The sequence below is a fragment of the Hoplias malabaricus genome, chromosome 7 (assembly GCF_029633855.1).
Source record: "Hoplias malabaricus isolate fHopMal1 chromosome 7, fHopMal1.hap1, whole genome shotgun sequence".
NCBI lineage: Eukaryota > Metazoa > Chordata > Actinopteri > Characiformes > Erythrinidae > Hoplias > Hoplias malabaricus.
The window spans coordinates 39,661,560-39,686,559 of NC_089806.1; the positions used below are offsets into that span (position 1 = coordinate 39,661,560).

The window sequence follows — 25,000 nt, forward strand, 5'->3', positions numbered from 1 at the left end:
TAGCCCCAGCCACCTGCCTGCGGGGCAGCGTGGGACAGGACACACTGCCGGGGACAGTGTGAGTTCACATCCAAGGCTTGTACATAAGGATGTGCCGAAGTTTTCTGCTAAGACTGAGCTGACATTTCTATCTTTGTGGGGACTGCAGGCACTTCTGCAGGGGACATGGACACCTCTTGTAGTGTGTGTGATTTCCACTACTTTCAGGTGGTGCGTTTCAGCACTGGACGCCATGTCGAATGCCAGATGTCAGGTAGAAGTGGACAGACTGTACTGTCAAGTAGTGGATGTTCAGTAACTTGCCTAGGACTAAATATATATGGTGATGTGATGGTGCTGAAGGTAGAGTCTGGATTTGATCCTCACCTTGGGTCATAGTCTATGAGGAGTGTAGTGTGTGGCTGGGTGAGTGTGTGAAGTCTACACACATTATTGTTGCATATTTCAAGTCACTATTATGTAAACAAAGCACAGACAGGGGGGACATTACCTTGATTTTTGTTTTGTTTGTTTTTTCAGACAATTTTTATTCATAGTCTCACCCTACCTCCCGTAAATCAGGCTTTAAAAAGTGGACGATTGGAGCCCATTTTGGCAACAGGACTGGGGTCTGCCGGCTGGGGTGGGATAGTGGAGGGTGGGCATAAGTCATTGTTTTATGAGCTGGTGTTGTGCCGGATAAATAGACACCTTGTTTATCCCTTTGCGGGCGTCTGGTTATTGTCTGCTGTTTGAGACGCCGTTAACTCCATAACTCCCTTTTAATTCCCACTCGTAAATTCCGGCTTGGATTCGGTTTGCCCATCTCTCGGCTCGTCAGGAACATAAACGTTTTACTGCCCTCTGCTACTAATCGTTGGATGAGGAACTCATTAGCCTTACCGTCTGTTAATTAACGTAGGTATTCCGAGAGTCTGGAAGTGAACGGGAAGGGAACGGAGTACGGTGGGCTTCTCTCGACAAGCGTTCACCCTGAAAGCTCGTTATTGAGTTGTTTCGGCGCCGTGTCTCCTCCCGGTCTGCTCTGACCTTGGCAGCTCTCAAAGTCCAGACTCCCCCTGCATTCTGGAACATCTTGGAGTATCTGGGTTACAGCATAATTGCGTGTCAGGATTTGCCAGGGGGCTGGATTCTGCAGGTCCCCATGGCAGGTTAATACAGCAGGAGAGAGGGGAGAGGAATAATCCAGTGAGTGTATGTACCCAGTGTCACTGTCACTCTTCTAGTGCCGGGGCTTACATAACTCGTCTCTCCTGGCGCCTCTTTCTTCTTCATCCTCCCCTATCTCTGCCTGTCTCCCTCTCGTTCTCGCTTCCTCGCTCTCATCTCTACGTCTCCCTCTTTCTCTTCTCCAGGGCCCCCTTCTGCTCCTCAGAACCTGGTGTACAACATCAACCAGACCACCGTCACCCTGGAGTGGAGCCCGCCAGCCGACAACGGAGGCCGCAACGACGTCACCTACCGGATTATCTGCCGACGCTGTGGCTGGGAACCAGAGGAGTGTGTCCCATGCGGTGGAAACGTGGCTTATACCCCGCAACAAAGTGGCCTGACCGACACCTACGTCACCATCAGTGAACTCCTAGCCCATGCCAACTACACCTTCGAGGTAGAGGCTGTCAATGGCGTCTCGGACCTTAGCCGCACCCAGAGACTCTTCGCTGCCGTCAGCATCGCCACCAGCCAAGCCGGTAAGACATCGCTAGGTATTTTAAGAATCTGGACAGTCTTGCCTTGGACTAAAGCCTGTTATAGTGTGATTTTGTGAGTACTTGACCAACTAAACTTCACCTGTGGGCAGACTGTGAAGTCCCTGAAACTTGTTTGACACTTCAATTATAGTCAAGTATCTAGAGATTTTAGATCATTGCAAGTTGTGAATGTTTAAAAACATGGTCACTCTTTGGTTATTATTGGATGTGAAAGAAGCTTATGAATTTCCATTATTGTATAGTGATGATGATGTCATATAAAGTACACTAAACCAATAGTTGGATGTTTGGGATGTAGGTCCTACTGGTCAACTTTATGCTTCTTTGCTTATTTTCTGTTGACTAGTAGTTAGCTAGCTAGCTGTATTTACCATGGCATCTTGGTGATCTGCTGTTGTTGTGGTAAGCATATAATTCTCATAAAGAGTTGTTGTTTTTGTTGTTTATGCATCCATCTTTGAATATTATATCACTGCATTCCTGTTGTCCAACTTGCAACCTGCAAATACTTGTCTGAACATTTTACACACGGAAAACCCTTGTAACTTAGCCCAGCGGCAAAGGACTGAAGACCTGTCTTAGACATGCAATCTCGAGGATAAGCACCATGCTCTGCCCTGGCCAGGGGCAGTGGCTACGGGAAGCGAGTGAGTGATTTGATTTCAGGAACAATCCAGGTCTGGAGAACAGGCCTATTCTGTCTGAGGTCACGTTGCAGAGCTGGTGGAGGCCGATGATTAGTCACGTCTCCAGAGCTAGAGCTTCGTGAAGTAATACACTTGACCACAGTCAGATTCGTCATGGGGTCAGTCTGGGGACCCAGAGGGACATTTTATTGCTCTAAAGTTGGTCAATGATGGCTCGGAAGACTTAATATTGATTCTGCTGATCAAATGGAACTAAAGAGTCGTTTTGAAGAAATTAAGGTGGAATGACAAAGTTATTAAGAAAAGGCTACACAGATATAAGAAGTAAACACAGAGATATTAATTTGGATACAGATATTTTAAGGAGGTGTCTGAGGATTTAAGAGTTAGCTACAGAGATGTTAAGGAGGAACTACAGAAATATAAAAAAGATCTACAACAATATTAAAGGGACTACAGGGATTTTAAGGTGAACTTCACAGATATTGACGACGTTATAGTGACATTAAAGGATGTCACTATATCAGTGACGATGTAGCTATATTAAGCTTGAACTACATATATATTAAAGAGGCTACAGAGAAATTAAGGAGGCACTACAGGGATATTAAGATGTCTATAGAGATTTCCAAGAGGATGCAGAGATTTTAAGAAAGCTACTAATACATTAATGAGGAACTACAGAAATATTAAGGTGGAACTACAGAGATAATTAAAGTTATAACGATATTAATGAGGGATCACTTGTAAAGTTATTCCAGAGGCTATAAGGAAGTATTACAGAACCCATAGGAATATTAAGGATGCTACACATTCTTTACTAAGGGAAGTCAAGTGACCAGAATCATCAAGGGCTAAGCCTGAGGAATCGTCCAGCACAGGAACTAACTCTGTTTTCACAACCTCCTCCTGGTCGTGTGGAAACTCTCAGTATTTCAAAACGGGTTCCAATATGACGCCATGCGCCAGAACAGCGTTTGTAATTGGGCGGAGTGGTTGGATCACTTGGGTTTCCTTGATTCGGGCTGTGCTGCTTGGCTGGACGGCCCTCTCATCGCGAGGCGCTGTAATTTGGAGCTGGTGTGTGTTTGCCGTGCTGTACTTACCTCGGTGGGAATAATTTGACAAATGATTTGGCAGGCGTTTTCCCGCGGTTCGTAATTTGCGGTGGGAGATTCTCAGATACCGCGGCTGATGATGGAGGAGGATAAATAATGAAAGTCACGCAAGGATTCCCTGCTTCCTTTCCCTTTGTTTCTGCACCAGAACCACGTGAAACCTCGTAGGGGTTTGACGTGACGAGCTGACGTTTTGTCAGGTGTTGGCCGGAAGGATTGGGCAGATTTCGGCACTTGATTTGGACAAATTAAACTGCCGATAAAAGCAGTGGAGGGTTTTGCACAGGCTGGAGTAACATTATTAACCCGGCTCTCCGGTGGCAGGAAGCAGTGCGTGTCGTTCTTTCCACCCTTTTCGCTCTTTTTCTTTTTCACTCGCTTTTCTCTCTCTCTCTCTGTCTCCTGGGAGAATTCCTCGTATTTAACTGCTGTAGCGCTGTCTCCACATGCTTGAGAAAACTCGTACAAGACCTTTTTTTTAAATAATGAACTATTTTTATGAGTCCTCCAAACAAGATTTCTCTTTCATGCTCAAGCACCCATGAAATACAATTTGCCATAAAGTGCATACTGACTATGGTCATTAATAGGGGTTAGCTGAGTCTGATAGTCTTGGTGTTTTACTGTAAGTACAATGCATGTACACACACACACACACACACATACACACACAAACGGAGGGCCACACTCATTTGGCTTCAAATCAAGCCACATGAGATAATAACCTTGCTTGACAGCTAATTTCTGTGCAGGGCTGGGTGTAAATGTAAATTCTTCAGCAGGAAGCTGCAGTGCTAGCAACAGTAGTGTAGCCTCAGGGAAACCGCTTTGGATGTTACTTCGTACAAGGGTCTTAAGCCCAGTACATGTTATTTTTATTGTGAAAACATGGATTGAATGTTTGACTTTTGCATATTCTTTGACGAATGACAACAAGGTAGAGCCAAAGTTGCACAGCTCCAGGGGCCAAGGGTTCAAACCTTGCCTCAGGTCAGTATCTATGACAGGTTTGGTGTGTTCTCCCTGTGTCTGCCTGGGTTTAGTCCAGAGGATTGGCTGTCTGAGCTTGTGAGTATGTGATTGACTGGGTGAATGTGTGATGTCCTGTAATGGACTGGTCCTCTATCTGGAATGCTTGCCCAGCTTACGTTGGATGTGCGTCATTTAAGGAGAGGAAACCCAAACGAGCAGGATCTCACCAATATCATATGTTACAAAATGCAATGATATTCAAGTGATTTAAACCCTATATTTAATTTAAAACTGTACCAAGGCAATTTTTTAAATGATGACACTGAGAAGGTTTTTTTTTTAATATATTTTCACATTTTGAGATCGATGCCACCAACAGGTTCCAAAAAAGAACCTTCCTTTAAGAACACTCTGTAAACATTTGGGAGCTGAGAAGACCAATTGCTATAGGTTTGGAAGTAAAATATGTTCCCCATCCTCACTTGTTAATGTATTTCAGATTTTGGTTTGTCAAACCAAAGGACACTTTCCCACTTTTGGTTCAATGTAACTTAAATGAGCTCAGGTCCAGACAAGGTGGTGGTGTATTTGGATCGTAATGATGCAAAGGCCTTTTTAATTATATAATGCAAAGCTGAAGATCAGGGTTTTCAGAAGGTCTGCTTGGCTAGTCCTTGCAAGTTCAAGTCTAAAAAAAAGCTTTTAAATTATGAAATTCTTTGTTTTTTTTGTGCTGTTAACCCTTGATAGACCACCAATGACCATGTGCACTGGAACGTATCCTGCATTGGAAGATGTCTTAGAAGATATAAGAGATAGTTGGGACATGATGTTTGAAATCCAAGACAGCAAGTAACAGGAGGAAAAACACAGATCACAAAAAAGAAAAAAAATTTCATCATCGGATGTGAACAAGCGTAAACACTGTACGGACCCGCTTTGGTTCTTTGTAGAACCAACCCAAAATAATGAAGTCTCAGACATCCGATGTGATGTTATAGCTGTCCCCCGTTCTTTGTCCTTTGAAAGAATGAAGGAGAAAATAAGGGCTGGCAGACAGTGGGATGAAGGAGGGATGGACGGACGCAGGGATGAAGCGCAGGAGATGAGGGAGCGATGATGTATGTTCGGTGACAGGGATCGTGACAGAGACACAGAGTGGAGCGAGAGACTGCAAGGGCACAGAAAGAGGGAGAGAGAGAGAGACAGAGAGCTAAAGACAGAGGGTGAGAGAGAGAGAGAGGGAGAAAAGACCTTGATCTCAGCCTCAGCCACTTGTAATTATGCCTGGCTTGCTGACAACAGACGATTACTCCAGCAACCCTCTGCAATATAGAGTCATTAGTTATTGTCACTTTGAGGAAGCTGGATCCATGCGGCCATGTTGCTTCGTGCGCTAATGCACCGTGGACGTCCGAATAATTTTGAACACTTTTGCTTCCAGCATTCCTTTTAGTTTCAGCTTATTAGGAAGAAACAGTTTCTAGTCCTGGGAATGCTTTAGACTATTGGAACACTGCAGTGAGGATTTGATGGCATTTAGCCATTAATCAGCACTAGTGAGGTCAGGTAGTGATAATATATTTGGATAACAAAGGAACTGGACCATCACTGTTACAGCTCCCCAGCCTAGTGCCTAGTGGGAGTTATACCTCTCTGGATGACCCTTGGCAGTGAGTATAGAAAAAAATGGGCAGCTGATCCAGATCACTCTGTTGCATTGGTCTGTTGTTTACATATTGCATCAGACACTTTCATCCAGTTCAGGGTCGCGGTGGATCCCAGCTACGCAGGGTATGCAGGAGCCTACGCAGACACAGGGAGAACACACCACACTCCTCACAGACAGTCACCCGGAGGAAACCCATGCAGACACAGGGAGAACACACCACACTCCTCACAGACAGTCACCCGGAGGAAACCCACGCAGACACAGGGAGAACACACCACACTCCTCACAGACAGTCACCCGGAGGAAACCCACGCAGACACAGGGAGAACACACCACACTCCTCACAGACAGTCACCCAGAGGAAACTTTTGTGACAACAAGTGTAGTGTTAAAATGAAATTGTCTAAAAAAAAATAATAATAAATAACTTGTGTTTCTGAGATCCTGCTGGTGTGGGTTTCCTCTCTTTCAACGAAGCACACAAAAGCACAAATCCTTGCATGGACAGTGTGTTATTTGAGCGAGTTGAAGAGCTGTACCCTTACTTCAAGCAATGGGCATGCATTTTTAATCAGATCTGAATAAGAAAGGAGTGACAGAGCTGATAAAATGTGGATGGAGAGTGTGCAAACGCTCCTAGATTTTCTGAGCGCGCTCAGATGTTCACCTTTGCAGGGCCGAATGCATGTGTGACACACAGTTCAGCGGTGAATGCAGGCTGATGGTAATCAGCACAATGCGCTCCTTGTTTCGGGTTGAAATAGAGGAATTTAACCCTGTCTGACCACCCTCAATTCCCTGCCCACTGAAGCCTCCCCATCTCAATTTTATCCCTGGGTTGCCACGGCGATGCTTGGCTGCTTCATAAAGGGAAGAATGGAGCTTCCTGAAACCTGCTGCTGCTGCTCTGCTCTTGCCCGAACTAACGACTGTATCATCCTCCGTCCACTCACCCGTGGACTTTAAAGGGACGGTGCAGTGAAACATCGGCTCTGTCTATACTGAGCACGTATTTAAATGCTGGCTATGAGAAAGGGCATGGGATTAACCCTTAAACCTCTGAACAGTCCAATGAAATTAAGGCTGTAGTGAAAATATGTCCAAGTTCATGAATGTCTTCTCATCTAAAATGACTTGACGGAAAGGAAGCATGCAAGAGAGATAAAGAGTGACAGAGGGAAAGGAGAGAGAGAGAGAGAGAGAGAGAGAGAGAGAGAGAGAGAGAGAGAGAGAGAGAGAGAGAGAGAGAATGAGTAAAAACAAATAAAGAGAGAGAGAGAGAGAGAGAGAGAGAGAGAGAGAGAGAGAGAGAGAGAGAGAGAGCATTCTAATCAGGAGAGGGGTAAAGGTGTGGGGTGGGCTTGCAGAAGAAGATGCATCTGATGAGGAATTCACACCTCCCCTTAATTACCCTTATGTTACTTACTCATGCAGAGAGAGAGAGAGATAGAGAGAGAGAGAGAGAGAGAGAGAGAGAGAGAGAGAGAGAGAGAGAGAGAGAGAGAGAGAAAGTGAGTGGGGGGAGAGAGTGCTCTCTTGGTATTGTTCACTCTGAAACCTAATTACTTCCTGGTTTCTGTTTAAAAGGGTTTAAATAGCTACAGTTTTTCAAGCAGCGGCTTCATTATCATCTCTTTTTTTTACTTCTCTGCTCTTTCTGTCCTTTTATTTTTTCTCTGCTTGCTTTGCCGCTCTTAGACTATTATGAACATGCCTCCACTTTTTGTTCTTTTTTGTCTCTGTTTTTTATTTATTTATCTTTTTTTTTTTTATTGAGGGGGTGTTCTATCTGTGTGACAGAGAGAGATAGAGAAAGCATAAGCGTGAATGCATTGTCCTTATTATGCATGTACATAGCATAGGGCTGGAAGGTTTTGAAGAACATGGTGAGAGGGGGCTAACTAAGTATGCAGAGCATGAGTGTAGAAACAAACAGATGGCTTTAATGTTATGGTTAACTGGTGCATATAAACAGAAAATCATAGATGTATTACTTAAGTGTTGGAACCATGAAGCACGTTTTGGAGCTCAGGACTTCTCCCAGAAGCCGATAAAGCTGAGATATTCTCCCGGGTTCGTCAGAGAGAGTCAGCATGTATGCTAACCTCATTAAGGTGTTAGCATGTTCTGGCTGGTGAGGGTTTTGAGGTTGCAGGCTGGAGTTCTGAATCCCAGGGCATTATTTCCTTCCTTCCTCAGACTATTTCGGGCTAATCTCAGTGGGCTCGAGAGTTAGCAAATCTGGTATTTGCTCCTTCAAGGAGTTAGGAACCAAGACCGTGATCCAAAGCTCCTAGCTGCTTTTGAAATGTGCTATTCCTTCCACCTTAAAAAAATAGAGAACCGTCGTGAGCAAGCGTTGGGCTTTGATCCGCAGATCCTCTCTGCACACGCTGAGTGTAAAAAGGTAAATAGCGCTCCGAGTGCTTGTCTCCTTTTGCTGGAGGAGGCTAGCTCTTATCAAAGCCCACTACAGTGGACCACTGTAGCACTGTGAAGAAAAGCGACACCGGGAAACAGCATTGTTCTGAGTCAAGCGTGGGTTATAACAAGCTTCCTTTGGGTTCTGCTGGGTTCTTTCTTCTTAAAGCAGCAGTCATTTTGACCAACAAAATGCACCAGTGAATTGTTTCTGTAAAGTCCAACTCGCATGAGATATATTTACTCCCCGAATAAACCAGTTTATGTTCTGTTGAGCAGGTCCTCCAGCTTTTGGATAAAACCGAGAAGAAACCAAGCGAGTAGAGCCAAGTACAGTCAAGCAGAGCAGGTACTATACAGTGGAAAAGGGTTATTGCAGTGCTGAGGATGAGTCACCGACCAAACCATATCTGCTCGGTGGTGGTCCTGTAGGGTGAAATGTGGCTTATAGAGAATGCAGAGCAACATTTGGATTGCTGTCTATGATTATAGAACCATAAAGTGGACCTATAATTGACACTGTGATTAGAATATTATAATTTGATTGATGCAGAAATGTTCAAAATCCAGATTGTGATTTTTCCATAGTGTTCATGGCGTCCTCTGGATGCACTAAAGCTGCTTGTATTGGTGGTCCTTCACCTGTAATTAATGTGGCCACTCCGTCAATGTGCTATCGCGGCCGGACGGATCCCGTTGGATACCTCGGAGACGGATCACACTTCGGAGAACAATAAGGCCATTGATCCCTCTCTTTTAAAGTCCTAATCTGTGGCAGGGCCATTAAACAGAATGGAGCGATTGATTTTCGGGGTTCCCAGTGGGCCGGTGCCAGGCGGTGTGGGTTTCTGCCACAGCGCAGATCCCACAAGCCTCTTTTGTAGCACTTGTATGAAGTCTTAAGTTACCTGCGAGCCCGTTAACTCCCATCCCTGGAACACTCTCACTTGCTGAGTCTATCCCTCGCTCTCTCCTTCTGTCCCCATTTTCTCCCTCTGTCTCCTCTTGGTAATTCCACACCAAGGTAACCTGATAAGGCCTGGACCGTCCTCCTCGATTCAGCAGCTGTGTGCGAGATGCCGGTGGTCTCCTCGGGACCAGGCCCCCTTTTGCCGGACAGAGGCGTGGCCACTTAACCTGCGGCTTTGTGCAGAGTACGTCCCGATCCGTCCGTCACCCAATCCTTCAGCAATGAATAATTTTCATGGAAGGTGCACTTTAATTACTTTCCCATTTAAACGGCATTACGGCGGCCTATCTCGGTCATTAATCTCGGCCGGGATCCTGTTGCAGGCCTTTTATTGCCGGCAGACCGAGCACCCCAAATCCCCCAGAATCCTCTCTGCTTGAGCGCGCACCAGTTCCAGGCAGTCACTGTTCCACTGTCTGTTCTCTCACAAAAAAAAAAAAAAAAAAGCTTGCCCTGTGTATGGACAGACACAAAAAAGGGCGAGACATAGACAGAGAAGGGCATCAAGTGTATGGTGGTTCAGAAGGAAAGTCACACACCCCATTTGATCACATAAGGCTTGGCCTGTCCATGTTCCACCCACCAATACATCCTTTCGTAGCTTTCTCCCCTGATCACACACACTGCCACCAGCGCTGGGAGGTGCCCAAAGATGAGCCCAACCTACCTTTTCTCTGCTCCCTGCCACAAATGCAATGCCCCTAATTTTAGCGCTTCTGACAGACACCAGTAGTAGGGCTGGGTGTTATGACTGAAAATCAATATCATGATTAATTGAACATTTTACCTGGATTATGATTAATGTACTAATATTTTTTTGTTTGTTTATTATAATTTTTTTTGTCTTTTTTTGTCTTTCTTTGGTATAAACTGCTTGAGTTGCTCAGTCGTACTTTGTGTTTAGGTGCTCCTCCATGTTGCTTCTATGTGGCAGATTGGCTGGAGCAGAATCATGTGACTATATGCACGGTAGTGTGGCTTTGACGGGACAGTACATGAACACACAGTGTGTGACATTAATATATATATATATATAAAACAACAACATTAAGAGAAGGATTGATTTAATTTATATAGGTTTAGATTATATAGATTATGTCAATTAGAAGTTCTAAATGTAGTTTTCTTTGAATTGCCCACCCCTAGCCTATAGTCTTTTGGTGATAAGGCCAATGTTTAAATTGCTGCACCACTCAGGGGACTCAGTTTTACCAGTTGAGATAAATCAGGTAGGCTACTGTGTGATCAACTGAAAGCTACAGTGCACATTCATATTTTCTTGGGATACTGGTCATATCTTATTGGTACAGTGTGTTGTGCTCACCCATGTGGTCACTTCCATGTTGAGGGCAGTGGTGTTATTCACTGTAACATCCCAATCTTCTCCATTTCTCATTGTAATAAATGGGGTTGTCAAACCTTACAGCCGAAGCATTGGCAAGCTGACCTCCAAACCACCAACTATGCAAAACTTCCTTAAACCTCAGTGATATCCCCTGGTGATAGGACTCCTTATCAGCTTTGCATGTTTGTGCAGTCTGTTTCTCATCTCTGTTTACCTGTGTAGCCCTCTCTGCAAGCAAACCTTGTCCTTTGATTCGATGTCTCCAAACACCCTGCGGAAAGCTGGAGATATGAAGTGATGGTGTTGAGCTCAGCGGGGTGTGTGAGTGTGTGTGTGTGCGATCCTTGGAAAGCTTCCCTGATTTGCATCAGGGAATCATCTACCTCTTTGTATCTTTCTTTCTTGCCATCTCTCTCTCTCTCTCTCTCTCTCTCTCTCTCTCTCTCTCTCTCACTTTCAAGTAAGTCAAGCAATAGATCAGGATGGAAATGAATGTCTCTGTGAGTGTCCAGCTAAAAGAGAACTGGTGTGCCTTAGCGGGCAGCTGCACATGGCTGGTGATAATTGAAGGCCTCGGTCAGTGAAAGACTGTGGGCTGACCCTGAGAATGGCGAGCCAGGCATGAGAACACATCAGAACGCAGGGAAATAGGGAACGCCACAGTGCTTCAATTATAAACTGAATCAAATAGAGCTAGAGGTTGGGAGTGCATTGGCACATGGAGCCTTTGAACCTCATTTAACTGACTTATTAATACAGTTATTATCTCAAGATTAACTACTCGGTTATTAACTTGTCACTACCTAACAGTGGTGTAATTTGAGTTCTACCACTTAAGAGATTTGCCTTAACAAACAAACAGACAATTAAAACACTGAATTTGGACGAGAAATCATTACTTCTACCAGCTTAAAATACACTATAATTAAAGAATCTGAGGAAGGACCTACTTGATCATGCAACTCCTGCATCCCATTATCTGCCAAAGTCATATTCTGCCTGGAATGTGTCCTTCATTGTTAAAATTTAAGGAGGCAGGGCAAGGCAGGAAATCTCCCAAACAACATTATTTTTGTTTCCAAAAGTGCAAAATTTCCAAATGTACAGTCACAGGAATTGTAAATGTACCCTTCACAATACATTTATGTAACAGCCATACTCACCCATATACACAATACAAAGTCCATGTAATTTAGAAATCACTGATCAGTGAAGTGGACAACTCCACTCTTTTGATTACAGTGAGCCCTAATAAAGGGTGGGATATGCAACGGAAAATAAACGGCGAGTTTTTGAAGTTGATGTAAGAGGCACGTTGACTACAGTCAAACTGTGATGGACAGATTGTATTGGTCAGAGCATGTCCAAAACATCAGGACTTGTGGTGTATTCCTAGTATGCAGAGGGTAGTATCTAGGGAAAGTGGTGCTAGGAAGAGCAACGGCTAGCAACAGGGTCCTGAGAAACCAAGGCTTATTGATGCACATGTGAATGAAGATTATTACAATGTATCTACATCTCTCTCTCTCTCTCGTGATCATGCTCTTACTCATCCTTGCATGCCCCTCCTGCTTTCTCACAGGTTTTAAATGCAAGCTGTGGCAGGCAGGTTTGATCTGATGTGGAATCTGCGCTCCAGGGGGCGGTGGCAGCTGCTCTCAGGCATCTCTGATATGTGTGTGTATGTGTGTGTGTAAGTGTCTAAGTGTTTCTGGATCCTTACATTGGCCCCTTCTCTCACCGCCCCACCTCCTACTGGAGGAAATGAAACACGTTAGCCTCGACCCAACGAACACCACATAGACCAATGTGCCACACACCCAAACATCAGCACCAGGAGTCACAGCTGGAGGCTGCCACATCTGTGTACCTGCGTTTGCACTTATGTAGAATGCCTTGCCATGTAGAACTCACTGGGGACCATCTGTTCACTGTTTTACTGCCCAAGAAAATGGTTCCTTCAAATCGCCCAATTGGTCCAAATTCCATGTAATGTCTGATTTAAAGAAAACCACAACTTGAGAACAGCCACCAATGTTCTTCAGATCATCTGACTGCTTAATCAGAGTTGATCAAGATCACACCAAACCAAATCAGACCTAATATATATATATATATAAATAAATATATAAATAAATAAATGAAGATGTTAATCCTGTGAATTAACCTTCTTCTTGTGTTAGGGTCTTGACCGACCCGTTTATAGGTTTTAAATACATACAAGTGCTCCATAAATTTGTTTATTGCATCAAGAATTTTTGACTTTGTCAGGAACTATTTTGTATTTCAACAAAATAATTAAAACATTTTTTGTTTACTAAATTATAAAATTATCTTTTTAACATCATGGCTTTTCTGTTGTTAGTGTACATTTTGAATCAGAAAACAAAATCAAGTTCCAAATCTGGACTCATAAACACACTATACACCAACAGCCTACAGCTGGCTCCTCCTACAACCACTCGAGATTCAGTTAGGGTTCACAAAAACAAGCAAAGACAGACATGTCCAGACATGTAAGGCCCAGTCAGTTTAGAATTTGTGTTTTGTAGAGTGTACATCTCCAGTTTACAGTACGCAACAATGAACAATTAAAACCAATCCTTTAATGGATAAGGAAGAATAACAAGGTCAACAAGAGGGAAGAAACTAATTGGTTGATAATTAAATGTCTTATGACTGATTTAAGACCAATTAACATAAGAGATAGTAACAGAAAGCTAACACAGGAGGAAGGTAAAGGCAAAATAGACAATCCTGGAGATCCTCTGTTCTCACAGCAAACAAACTCACCCCTTCCATTTGTGTTCTATCAGACATTCTACATCTTTTAAGGTGGAATGGTATGTTTGAGGAAGAAACTGATTGTAGCTTGTTTGTGGTTGTTTACGTTGTCTGCAAGTTTTTATTCATTGTTTAAATTACCACAGAATTTCATTTGTAACTCGAGCTGTTGCTTCTTTGTAGCTATTTTGGTATGTATTATAGGATTACACACCTATGGAGCACAAATAGAACAACGTCCTCAGCACTTTCATACTTTTCAACATTTGGAGGTCTCTCCATAGTCCAAACGTGCCATTTCTCAACTGTAGCTGACTTATTAAATGATTATTGATTTGTTTGCTGCGCTTTATCATTTTACTGAAATGGAAATATGATGTAAACATAGCACTGCATTAACTAGACATTTAAAGTGACATTATTAAAGTGCCCAGTCTACTCCAGGCTTTTGAGCCGCAGTTGCTGAGTTTTTTTTTTTTTTTTTTTTTTTATGTGTGTGTATGTGTCAACGTGTCTGCTTTAGCCCACTATGTTTGAAGTGAGTGTGACAGGCTGAATGGGGAGTGCCATGCTGGTAAAGAGCTGTGCCATTTCACATCTCCACCTCTCTCTCTCTCTCTCTCTCTCTCTCTCTCACACTCTCTGACCTCTTGTCATACCCACTCTCTTTAAAGATGTTCCATCAACCCTGTCACATTTCACACTGTGTAAAATAACACTTCGCATGCTGATAGATGTGCACTATATGTGCAAAAGCTTGGTAAAACCTCTTATATATTTCTCATACAACAGTTTGTAGACTTTACTGTCTCCATAGAAAAGCACTGCCAGAGGAGTGGAGCACTCAGTGCCCATTGGCTACAAGAACGGTGTAAATCCCCCCAGCACTGGGCTGTGGAGCTTCTTCCAGGCTTGACTTTAGATGCAAATTTGGATAAGCACATGTCCAATGGGATTTCCCTGTAGATAGTCTGCACTAAAGATCTTAATTTGACACCCGGGGGCTAAAATAATAACAATAATATCACTAATAACTTAATAACTCTAATATTCTTGCAGCATAAGAATTCATAGTGTACCTGCAGATCATCTGGTTACATCACACTTTACTTCTCAGATTTCCTTCTCCAGATGAGCCCCAAAAAAGAAAAAAAAAAATGTATAATTGAGAGGTTCTCCTTTGGCGTGAAATTCTGTCTGTTCTTTTGTCTCGTCTACAAGCTGTCTCCTGTGAAGAAGGGAACTTATTATGTCTTCATATGTCCATGCTCACACCTCCCTTTCTGTCCATTCACTCTGGGCTCTGTAATAATAATAATAATAATAATAATAATAAACAGTAGAATATTCTGGGAAAAGAACAACAAATGTGTAGAAATGTTGTTCTGCTGTTGTTCTGAGACACCTGCTGCTTCTTAAACACGTGTAGACTTGTTTACCTTCAGTCCCATAGTGTTTTTAATAGAGCTGAGGGACTATACAGTAGACATCTGGTCTTCAGGAGGAGGGAGGGGCGGGGTTAATGATTTTCTTTTTGCTTTTTGTATAAAACAACAGTATAAATACACCAGTGATACTGAGCATGTGTGAGGGAACTGGAGAGCATCAGAGAACCCAAGCCCAGACAGATGGGCCACACATCTGGACCGGAGGCCCTAACAGCAGCCGGAGGATTCTGGGAGAGAGTGGCTTGTAAACAAAGACTTTGAAAAAGTTTTTTCTTCTCCTTTGGTTTCCTCCGCCAGGTGTTCAGCACAGTCAGCGAATGTTTTGGATGGTTTCGTTAAATATTCAGGTGAAAAAAACAAAGAAAAGCTGACAACAAATAAATAAAACAGCAGAGAAAAGTCATCCAAGGCAATGGCTTTATTTATTTATTTATTTATTTATTTACTTACTTATTATTGTTGTTCGCCTTTTGAATGGTATCACAGTCACCATTCATGGTCAATTTGGTGAACTTAGGAAAATCCTCACTTCCACCTTAAACGGTACTGCCATCTGTCATCTAAGCTTCATACTTCTTAGTTTCACCTCCACCTTAAATGTTTCAGCAGTTACATTCTGGGGCCTAGGCTATTTAAAAGACATTTCCGTTCCACTCTAAATGGCCCCGTAGTTGTATTCAGGCACTGTTCCACCTTAAATCATGCAGCAGTTACATTCTGCCATCTAAGCATATCACTCAAATTTGTGCCTCATTTTAAATAGTTCAGCAGTTACACTTTTCCATTCCACCTTAGATGGTAGCTGCCATATCCTGCCATCTAAACTTTTCCACTCTACCTTAGCGGGTCCAACAATTATATTTAGGCACCATTCCACCTTAAATGATGCCGCATTTATATTCTGCCATCAAAGCTACTTACTCATATTTTCTGCTCTACCTTAAATGATTTAGAATTTTCGGTAACACTTTCTATGAAGTCCATATTTATAAGCCTTTATAACTACAGTTAAAACTGTTTATAATTTGGTAATAACGCTTCATAAACATACTTATAAACTCTAATAATGTCTCATAACTCTTATAATGAAAAATAATTATTTATCTTGTAACTTATAAATATGTAGTAACAAAAGTGTCGCTATTCATTATAATGCCTTTTAAATGGATAATAACCTGTGCATAATTATAAAGCACCCATAATAAATCTTACCAGTTATAAACATATTATTGATGCTTAAAATGTATAATAGAGCCCATATTTATAAGCCATTATAAAGGAAATTATAACTCTTTGTAACGTGACTATAACGCTGTGTAAGCATACATATAAAGTCTAATAATGCCTCATACGGCTCTTATAATTAACTATAATTACAATGATGACATTTTAAACATTTATAATTTGTTTGTAATCATTAATATGTGTCATAGGTGCTTTATAATTATCACAGGTCATTGTCCAATTAAAGGCTCTACAATGAATAGTGACACATGTTACTACACATTTATAAGTTAGTAAATAAGAAATTATAGTTAATTATAAGAGCCTTATGAGGCATTATTGGAGTTTATAGGTATGCTTACACAGCATTAAAACCAAGTTACAAAGAGTTATAATTTCCTTTATAATGGCTTATAAATATGTGCTCTATTATACATTTTAAGCATCAATAATATGTTTATAACTGGTAAGATGTATTATGAGTGCTTTATAATTATGCACAGGTTATTATCCATTTAAAAGGCATTATAATGAATAGCGACACTTTTGTTACTACATATTTATAAGTTACAAGATAAACGGTTATAACTGTAGTTATAAAGGCTTATAAATATGGGCTTCATAGAAAGTGTTACCAATTTTTTTTTTCTTTCTGTTGCCTTCTTAATAGACTTTTCTGTTCCACCGTAAATGGTCGACACAAACGTTCTATGTATGTGTTTAAAGACGTGACTAGACCAGCTACAATGTACAAGCCCACCACAATCACTGCAGCCCTTAAAGGGTTAACTTTTGTTTTTTTTTGGGAAATTTTTTTTTTCCATCTCTCCATTTATTGTTGTATATTTTTCGAGCTCAAGCCTTATTTTACTTGCCTCAGTCGAGCGGGAGAGTGATTTTTCTCTGCTGACAGCTCGGCGTAGACAAACACACACCCAGAGTGGACAAAATGAACCAGTGTCATTTTTCTATTTTAGGGCTGAGGGGGGAGGAGGGGGGAGGACTTTCACCTGTTGTTAGACAAAATACCAACTGCTGTCTCGTTGTTTCTTTTCTGTCCCCTTGCTTTTGCTGACCTCCCCTTTTCTCCTGGTGAAAGAGATATATAGAGAGAGGTATGTGGGCAGAGAGAGAGAGAGAGAGAGAGAGAGAGAGAGAGAGAGAGAGAGAGAGAGATTGTGTAAACATGTCTAAACAGATGTATCTCATCTCATCATCGCTCTCATAAACAGGACCTGAACTTGGCGATAGACGTGACTCAGACATCGTTTTGTAGCTCGTAATAAATTTGTCATACGCTGTTCCATCTTTTACAACAGAAATGCGTTTCCAAGCCCTTGGCCAAAAGAGTCTCTCTAACCCTGAGATACCGACTTGAAAAGAGCACCTCCCTGAGAGGAAACACTGAGTGGACTCAGGTCCTCCATGTCAAGTCATTAAAACCAAATCTCACAAATATATTCCGTTACAGTTTAATCCCCAAGAACCGAATAAATCGACTCACGTTGTTTTACAGCTCTTTTTCCTGATGGATCTCATGATGAATGCAGTCGGCAATAAATTCTTCCCACTTCCATTTTCAAAGTACTTAATTGCTTTGTTATTTTTTTGGCAGAACAAAATGATTATGGTAAATGTTCATATGCAACCGTTATCGTAAATTGTCGGTAGAGTGGGGGAATGTTTGAATAGTGCATTACAATAATACACTATACCAAAAATGCTTTAAATTCCAATTTGTAGATGTAAGGCACCACGAAAAGTTATTCTATGGTAACAAACATGACATTGTACAAATAGAATTACCATATTTGGTGCCATAAAGCCTTTTCTGAAAGATGTTATGTAGAACCATATACATATAAAACCATCTATAGACTCATTCATGATGCAAAAGCCCTTAAATCATGTGAAAAAAAAAATAATTGTCAAGTGTTCAGGGTTCTATACAGAACCATTTCCTTTAATAAAGATGGTCTCCCAGACATTTCCCGACATTAAACCTATGACTTCTTGATCATAGGGCCAGTGCTTAGACCACTGCATCACTAAAGACCCCTGTCTGGTCCAAGAAGAATATGGGCGTGGTCTTTTAGTCCCATGGGGATCTGGATCTGTCAAACCAGGCCCATCACAGATGATCTCCTCTGTCACCTGGCGGCTCATGGAGAGTCTGAGTGTCAGTTTTCAGGATGGTAATTCTGACCTTCTCCAGAGATGAGAGGCATGACGTTTAATTTCTGATGTGTCACATTTTGTCATGGATTCCTCAAGTGTTAACAGTGCTAGGGCGTGTAATGAATCTGTATCTGTCTTCACTCAGGAAGTCAGACGCTAGCATGCTGTTAAGACCACTCGAGTAAAATGGAATAGCCTGTAGCTATTGGCAGTAAGTTCATAGCTGGTCAGTTGCGGCCTAATGGTTGGCAAAGCAGGCTTGGGACTGGAAAGTTTGTAAAAGTCACGTTCAAATAATTCTTTAGTGATGTCTGTCTTTGTAGTTGTCTTAGGTAGGTGCCATAAACATTGCTCTTGTGGCTTATTCAGGCAGAACTAAAATTACTGAGGAACCCCTGTAAAAAAAATGACCTCGCCCAACCTCACCATAAAAAGGAATCCCCTTGGAACAGTAATTAAGTACCAGAGTAAGATCAATGTTTATAATCCAGGATCTGTAGAGTTTACAGTCTGGGTGTAGTAACTAAATTGGCTAAAGCTGCTAATGATAATCCAATTCCAATCACATTACACAGATGGGATATCAAAGCTTAGACACATCTGTGTGTGGTATTGTTATTGCCATTGTTAATGAGTGTAACATCTGTATAGCTCGTGTCCTTATCTGTGCTATAAAAGTTTCTTCAAACCCTTTTGGATTGACATGTGGATTTTCATTGGTAGAAATATTTTAGCCAGATGTTTTACAGTCATTGCAGTGGCAAAAACACTAAAGTATGTATGCAGCATGAAGGAACAGCAATTTCTTCTTCCTGAATGGCCATGAGGAAGTCATCTTGCGCCATGCAACACTGCATTTATATATTTTGTGTTATATGAAACTCCCATGAAGAACTGGCCAATAGGATTGCTCCACAATTGCTTGTAAAAAATGATATAATTTACATTAGAAATAGTTATGGCTTTTGCCTACTGTACAGTTGCTTCGGTTTTGATTCTTTGTTGTTGACTGTTGGGTTTGGCACAGTCAAATTATTTCCAGCTCTTTATGGAAAACTGTAGTGAGCCACAGTTGCTTTTTGGTCTTTTGCAGCTCTGCAAAGGTGTTTCACCACACCGTATTTACATGTCAGTAACGCCACGTCCACCAATTAAGTGCTGACCAAACGGATCTGGATCTCCCAGGCAAACTGTCTGGATCACAAAAGCAGGGCTTAAGCCACTGTCTGTCACCAGGCTCTGGATAATTGGGAGCAGAATGGGTCAAAAAAGCTCAGCACCCTCCAAAATAACAGGCATCCAGGCCTCACATATAGAGTCCTGTCCTGTCCGCCGCTACTGTAAACCCAACACCTTCAACACCCCACCCACGCTGCCACCTGTTTGGTTTGTGTTCACTTGATTCAACTTTTTTTCAACGCACAACTTTAGACAATGCTTTTCTACTCACTGTGCACTGACGGGCATTGATGGTGGTGATCTTTGGTCAGAACGCTGTTCCCCACCACGCAAAGCATTGCCATTGGCCCAGACTGCAATGGGAAGAGGGTTATGGATATGAATAGCTGTTTGTGTGGGGGTTAATGGTGAGGTATTAGAGCCATTCAAGCTAATAAACAAAGCACAGGCTGGAACAGTTATTTGAATGGTGGGCTTTATTTAATGCCGCTTGTGTTAGGCCTGGCCACTTTTAGCAGACAATGCAATTAAACGCAGTTGGCGGCATTGACTACAAATTAGATCCATTTGCTTAAAGAGAATTCACTCAGGCAGGATTTCTGTTATGTCCCAAGCCTTTTGTCCTTTGTATTTTGCCCACTTTTGGTAGTTGGATGAGGAGCTTATCATTGCGCTCATGAAATAACCTTGTATCTTTTGAGCCCATCAAATAATGGTAAAAATGAAAAAAAAAAAAAAAAAAAAAACATAGGAAATGGAGATTCTTTTTTTCTTATCAGTGACAGTGTGTTAGTTCCATTTCTGAGACACGTTGTTGTTCATAAAAATGAAGAATTACAACAGTAGAAGCGTAGACGTCAACATTTTCTTGTAGGCTTCTTTTAGGACACATGAATAAGTAGTTAATAACATGATTATGAGGCATTAACAACACACTGTTACATACATTTTTTTTTTATTTTAATGCAAATGACATTTAAGGTCTCCTTAGCTATTAAACAGTGCATTATTCTAGAAGTGCAGTTCCCTGTTACTTGGGGAACAAATTAATGGGTGGGTGAAAAGTGAAGGAATGAATTTTGAATAAAATCAAAATTGGTGTTACTGTATCAGGCTGGAGTCCAGACCATAATCAAGCCAATAACTTCAAAGGATCCTCCCCTAACAAGCACACACACATACAGCATCACTTTCTACTCATTTTCTAACCAGAGAATGAAAGTGATCCATCATCAAGCAAGTTTTATTTGACCACTCTGCAGCTTTTGTCATTTTAAGGATTGAACAATATACACCCCACCCCCACCACCACCAAGAGTCCTTCTTTGATCCTGAAATGGAAAACATTATCCCCGTTATTGGGGCAATTTTAAAGACGTGCCCTTAGTAATTACTGAATGACAAAAGGAGGGGCAGGTCCTATGGCATTTACCCCGTATTCTGAGGCCTACTCAATCAAAACCAATTCATATAATTGGCCTTATCTATATAGCGCTATGTAACTTAGATAGCACTCCTCCTTCATTTGCTGGAGCCACTCTTCCGCAATAACTTACCAATTTTTCCAGTTTTCCGGTTTAGTAGCTGGTCAGATCTCAGCTTCGCCTGTGGAGTTAAGAGCTGATATCTCTGCGAGGGCTTTGTTAAGAAATTATCAAACTCTCCAGCTCTGGAGGTTTCCCATCAAATCGGTCTGGATCACAAACATCCCTCCAACATCACATCCAAGGTATCGCAGTTCTACTTCTTTAAACGCCGATGTTGAGGCGCTCTTTACCTATTTTGCCAACACACAGGCTCATGTGTAGCTGTCTCAAATGCAGTTTAAGTAGTCTATTAGGCTTAGATTCACCCGAGTTGTCTTGTAACCCTCAACTGAAAAAACACAGTGGGTATTAATGTGTAGTATGTGTGTTATAACACCTCTCCCTTGACCTGTTGACGTCCCTTGACTGTTTTCAGACCTGTGGGTTTGTGTTGAACTGGTCGGGGGAGTGTTCACACGAGCAGAGTGTGTTGAAAGAAGATTGGCTGCTGTTGTGGATTGGACTGATTGCAGGTCTTTGTATGGAGATAAGGCTTTTTTAATCCATAGTTCAGAGGAAGTTGAATCAAAAGCAGAGGTTTAAGTAGAAGCAGCACAGATAAGCCTACACCCCACCGTCTCAACCCCTCCCCCCCTCCACACACACATTTGAAATCCTCAAGGCACAGTACTAAGCCCCGGGTTGACCCAGGTGGTCAAGGCCAGCTCAAGCAGACCCCCCTACAGCCCCCACTGGGAAATGTGTGTGTTATGCTTTATCCTGCATATTATGGTTATTCTCATTTCTTAAAACAACAGTAAAATGGATTATGGGTTGGTGTCCTGTGGGAAAACAGTCGACTATCAGGTTCCTACAGCTGCCCACTTTGCAGTATGGGCATTGAGAGTGTGGCCTAGCCCTCTGAAGTCTATGGTATGTAGCTACCAGCACATAGCACAAGGGTTCTAATCCCAGCTCGGTTAGACACACTAAGCTATGTCAGTCAGTGTCCTTGGGCAGGACCTATTTTGTATATTAACCTGACTTTGTAGCTATCCGAATTCATGAAACATAATCTTTTGGATATACTTATTAGTATGTTATTATACAATTACATTGTTAATTAAATGGGAAATACACCTAATGTGAAGCTATTCGCTGTAACCATAGACCCAGAACCAAAAATGGCTATGCTACGTCCTTCTAGCAAAAGTTAGATCATAACTGGACTGTAGCTGGTAGAATGGACCTGCTGTTGTAAGGGAGAGAGCTTTGTTTTTGCAGGTAGAGGATCACTTAACAGCGGTCAGTTTCACACACTCTGGCCCGGGCCAGTCAGAGGACAGGACCCTGAAAAAGCTGTGTGAGAAAGAGCATAATCCTGGATTTCTCACGGTGCTTAACTCATCTTCAAACCAAGAGAGAGCCAAAGCCATGCACAGGACAGTGACGTAAAGCTGGAAGCAGAACCTGCCTTTAAGAAAATGAAAGAATAATAAAATAAATAAATACGATGTTCAGTTCACTTCAGGTCTTCTGATTCATGTTTTGAGTCACTGATTCATTGACTCACTGACTCATTCTTATTCAGACTGTCTTATGCTTTATGGACGATAAAGCACATCTCTTCCTCCCTAGTGTACATTCTATTCAATTGTGCACACTCTGGGTCCATTACTGTCTATAGCCAGGATTCCAATAGAGACTCGCACTCTCTGAGTTGGGAGGATTCAATCCACATTCCCCTAGTCTCCTAGTCCCCAGTATCACATCAAAGCCCGGTATCTTGATTAGTTTTAGGGTTAAGGTTCTCGTTTTGTGTTTTGGGTTCTATTAGGGTTCCGATTCTTTGCAAATTTCCCTTGGTTATTTTATAGTATTATCTCTGTATATATCCTTTTATTTTTACCTGAGACCTCTTTATTTTTAATCTTTTTATCTTATAGAGTCTATCTTATGTTGAGTTATGTTTCATGGCAGTGAGGAGTCAACAAAGCATTTCACTGCCACTTGTACTGGGTGTGAAAATGAAACGTTGATTTGATTAGATCTGATTTGAGGTTATGGCTAGTGTTAGTGTTAGGGATAGCTCCTCGAACACATTGTACATATCCTGGGAAGGGTGTGTTTATGACACATGTACTAATTCCCATTGAGACCAAGTGGTGTGTACTGTTAGGATAGAAGGCACTTTGTTTATGCCATGTTATGGTTTTGAAACCATCAGGAAGGCTTTAGAAATGCAGGCCGGAACATGCTGATAGCTACTGCTGCAGTAAAAGTGAAGCTCAAGGCCCAACATCAGCAAAGTGACAGTAATAACTCTAGACTTCTGAGGACTGGAAATGTGTTGGTTTGTGTCTGGTGATAAATCAGTGTTGGTGTTTTGATCAGCGCAGATTTACGATCACCACGACAGTCACTGCAACCATCCTGAGAGCGTCTGAAAAGGGAAAAAAATACATATCTTTTATCTTTTATTCTCAGATGGAAACTCCCATCTCTTGTGATTCACAGGGGTTTTCTGTGTTTTTTTTTTTTTTTTTTTTTTTTTGTTTTTTTTTTTTTTAACAGCGAGTGTCCATTAATCACAATCAGCCGATGTTTCCTTAAGCTAACAGAACAAAGCCCTTTCTATTCATGGTGGTTTATCATTTGCTGGGCCACCATCAACCAGAAGGCCTGCAGAAGCATGACGGGGTTTTGCAGTTCAACCCTCTCCCAGACAAATTGTTTGTGAGCAGCCGGTCTGGGCACGGTGGAGAATCCGACGCAATCCGACCTGTCTGATTCCCTTCATGGTGCTGTGATGCGGCTGTAAAGAAGACGTCAGGCTCAGATGAGACGGGATAATAACAGGCCGTCTCACCTGCGTTGACAAACAAGTGGCAGCAAACACGCATTACAGCCGTGACTCAAGAGAAAAGCTTGCGCAATATTTGCCGCAGCAGCAGCAGCTGGCGGATTAGCCTGAGCGTGGAGACGAGTTAGGGGTCAGGGTTAGTCACTGCGGTCCCGGCCGGGGATACACACCCAGTGTTTCCCAAAATCCAGACTTACTCAGCTGGAGTCTGAAAACTCCGGGTAGGGCCTGAACCTGTCGGCTCTTAGAGTCATAGCATGTGTTTGTAGTAGGAGTTGGGCAAGACGTGGAGTTGGGGCTAGGTGCTCGGTTATAGTCTTAAAGCCTGTCTGGGAAAGTAGATTAAACCTAGTCCTGGACATAGGATCAACAAATAATGATCTTACTTAGAAAATTAACTCAGCTAAATATAACCTGCCTTTGTTTTAGTCTAGGAAGCTCATTCCACTTAGCCTTCCTCGTGTGTTAGGGTCTTGAGCGACCCGTTTTAGGTTTTAAATGTATACAAGTGCTTCATAAATTTTTTGATTGCATCAAGACTTTTTGACTTTGTCAGGAACTTCTATTTCAGCAAAGTAATAATTTTTATTTTTATATTTTTTTTACTAAATTATCAAATGCTCTTATTAAAATTACGACTTTTCTGTTGTTACGGTCAGTTTCGACCCAGGGATAATTTTAAATCAGAAACAAAAACAAGTGCCAAATCTGGACTCATAAACACTATACACCAACAGCCTACAGCTGGCTCCTCCTACAACCACTCGAGCTTCAGTTAGGGGCTTCTATCTTTGTCTGTTTCACAAAACAAGGAAAGACAGACATGTCCAGACATGTGAGGCCCAGTCAGTGTAGAGCTGGTGTTTTGTATCGTGTACATCTCCAGTTTACAGTACGCAACAATAAAACATTTAAACCAATCCTTTCATGGATAAGGAAGA

The 25,000-nt window shown here is 42.0% G+C and overlaps 1 protein-coding gene across 1 annotated transcript in view; it reads left to right on the top strand.

Annotated features, from left to right (window-relative positions):
* The window catches only part of epha7 (eph receptor A7), a 100,181-nt gene that overhangs the window by 34,909 nt on the left and 40,272 nt on the right, over nt 1–25,000 (top strand). Inside the window, exon 5 of the mRNA XM_066676132.1 lies at nt 1,356–1,691. Within this exon, the coding sequence (XP_066532229.1) occupies nt 1,356–1,691 (336 nt within the window). The remainder of the gene's footprint in view (nt 1–1,355; nt 1,692–25,000) is intronic.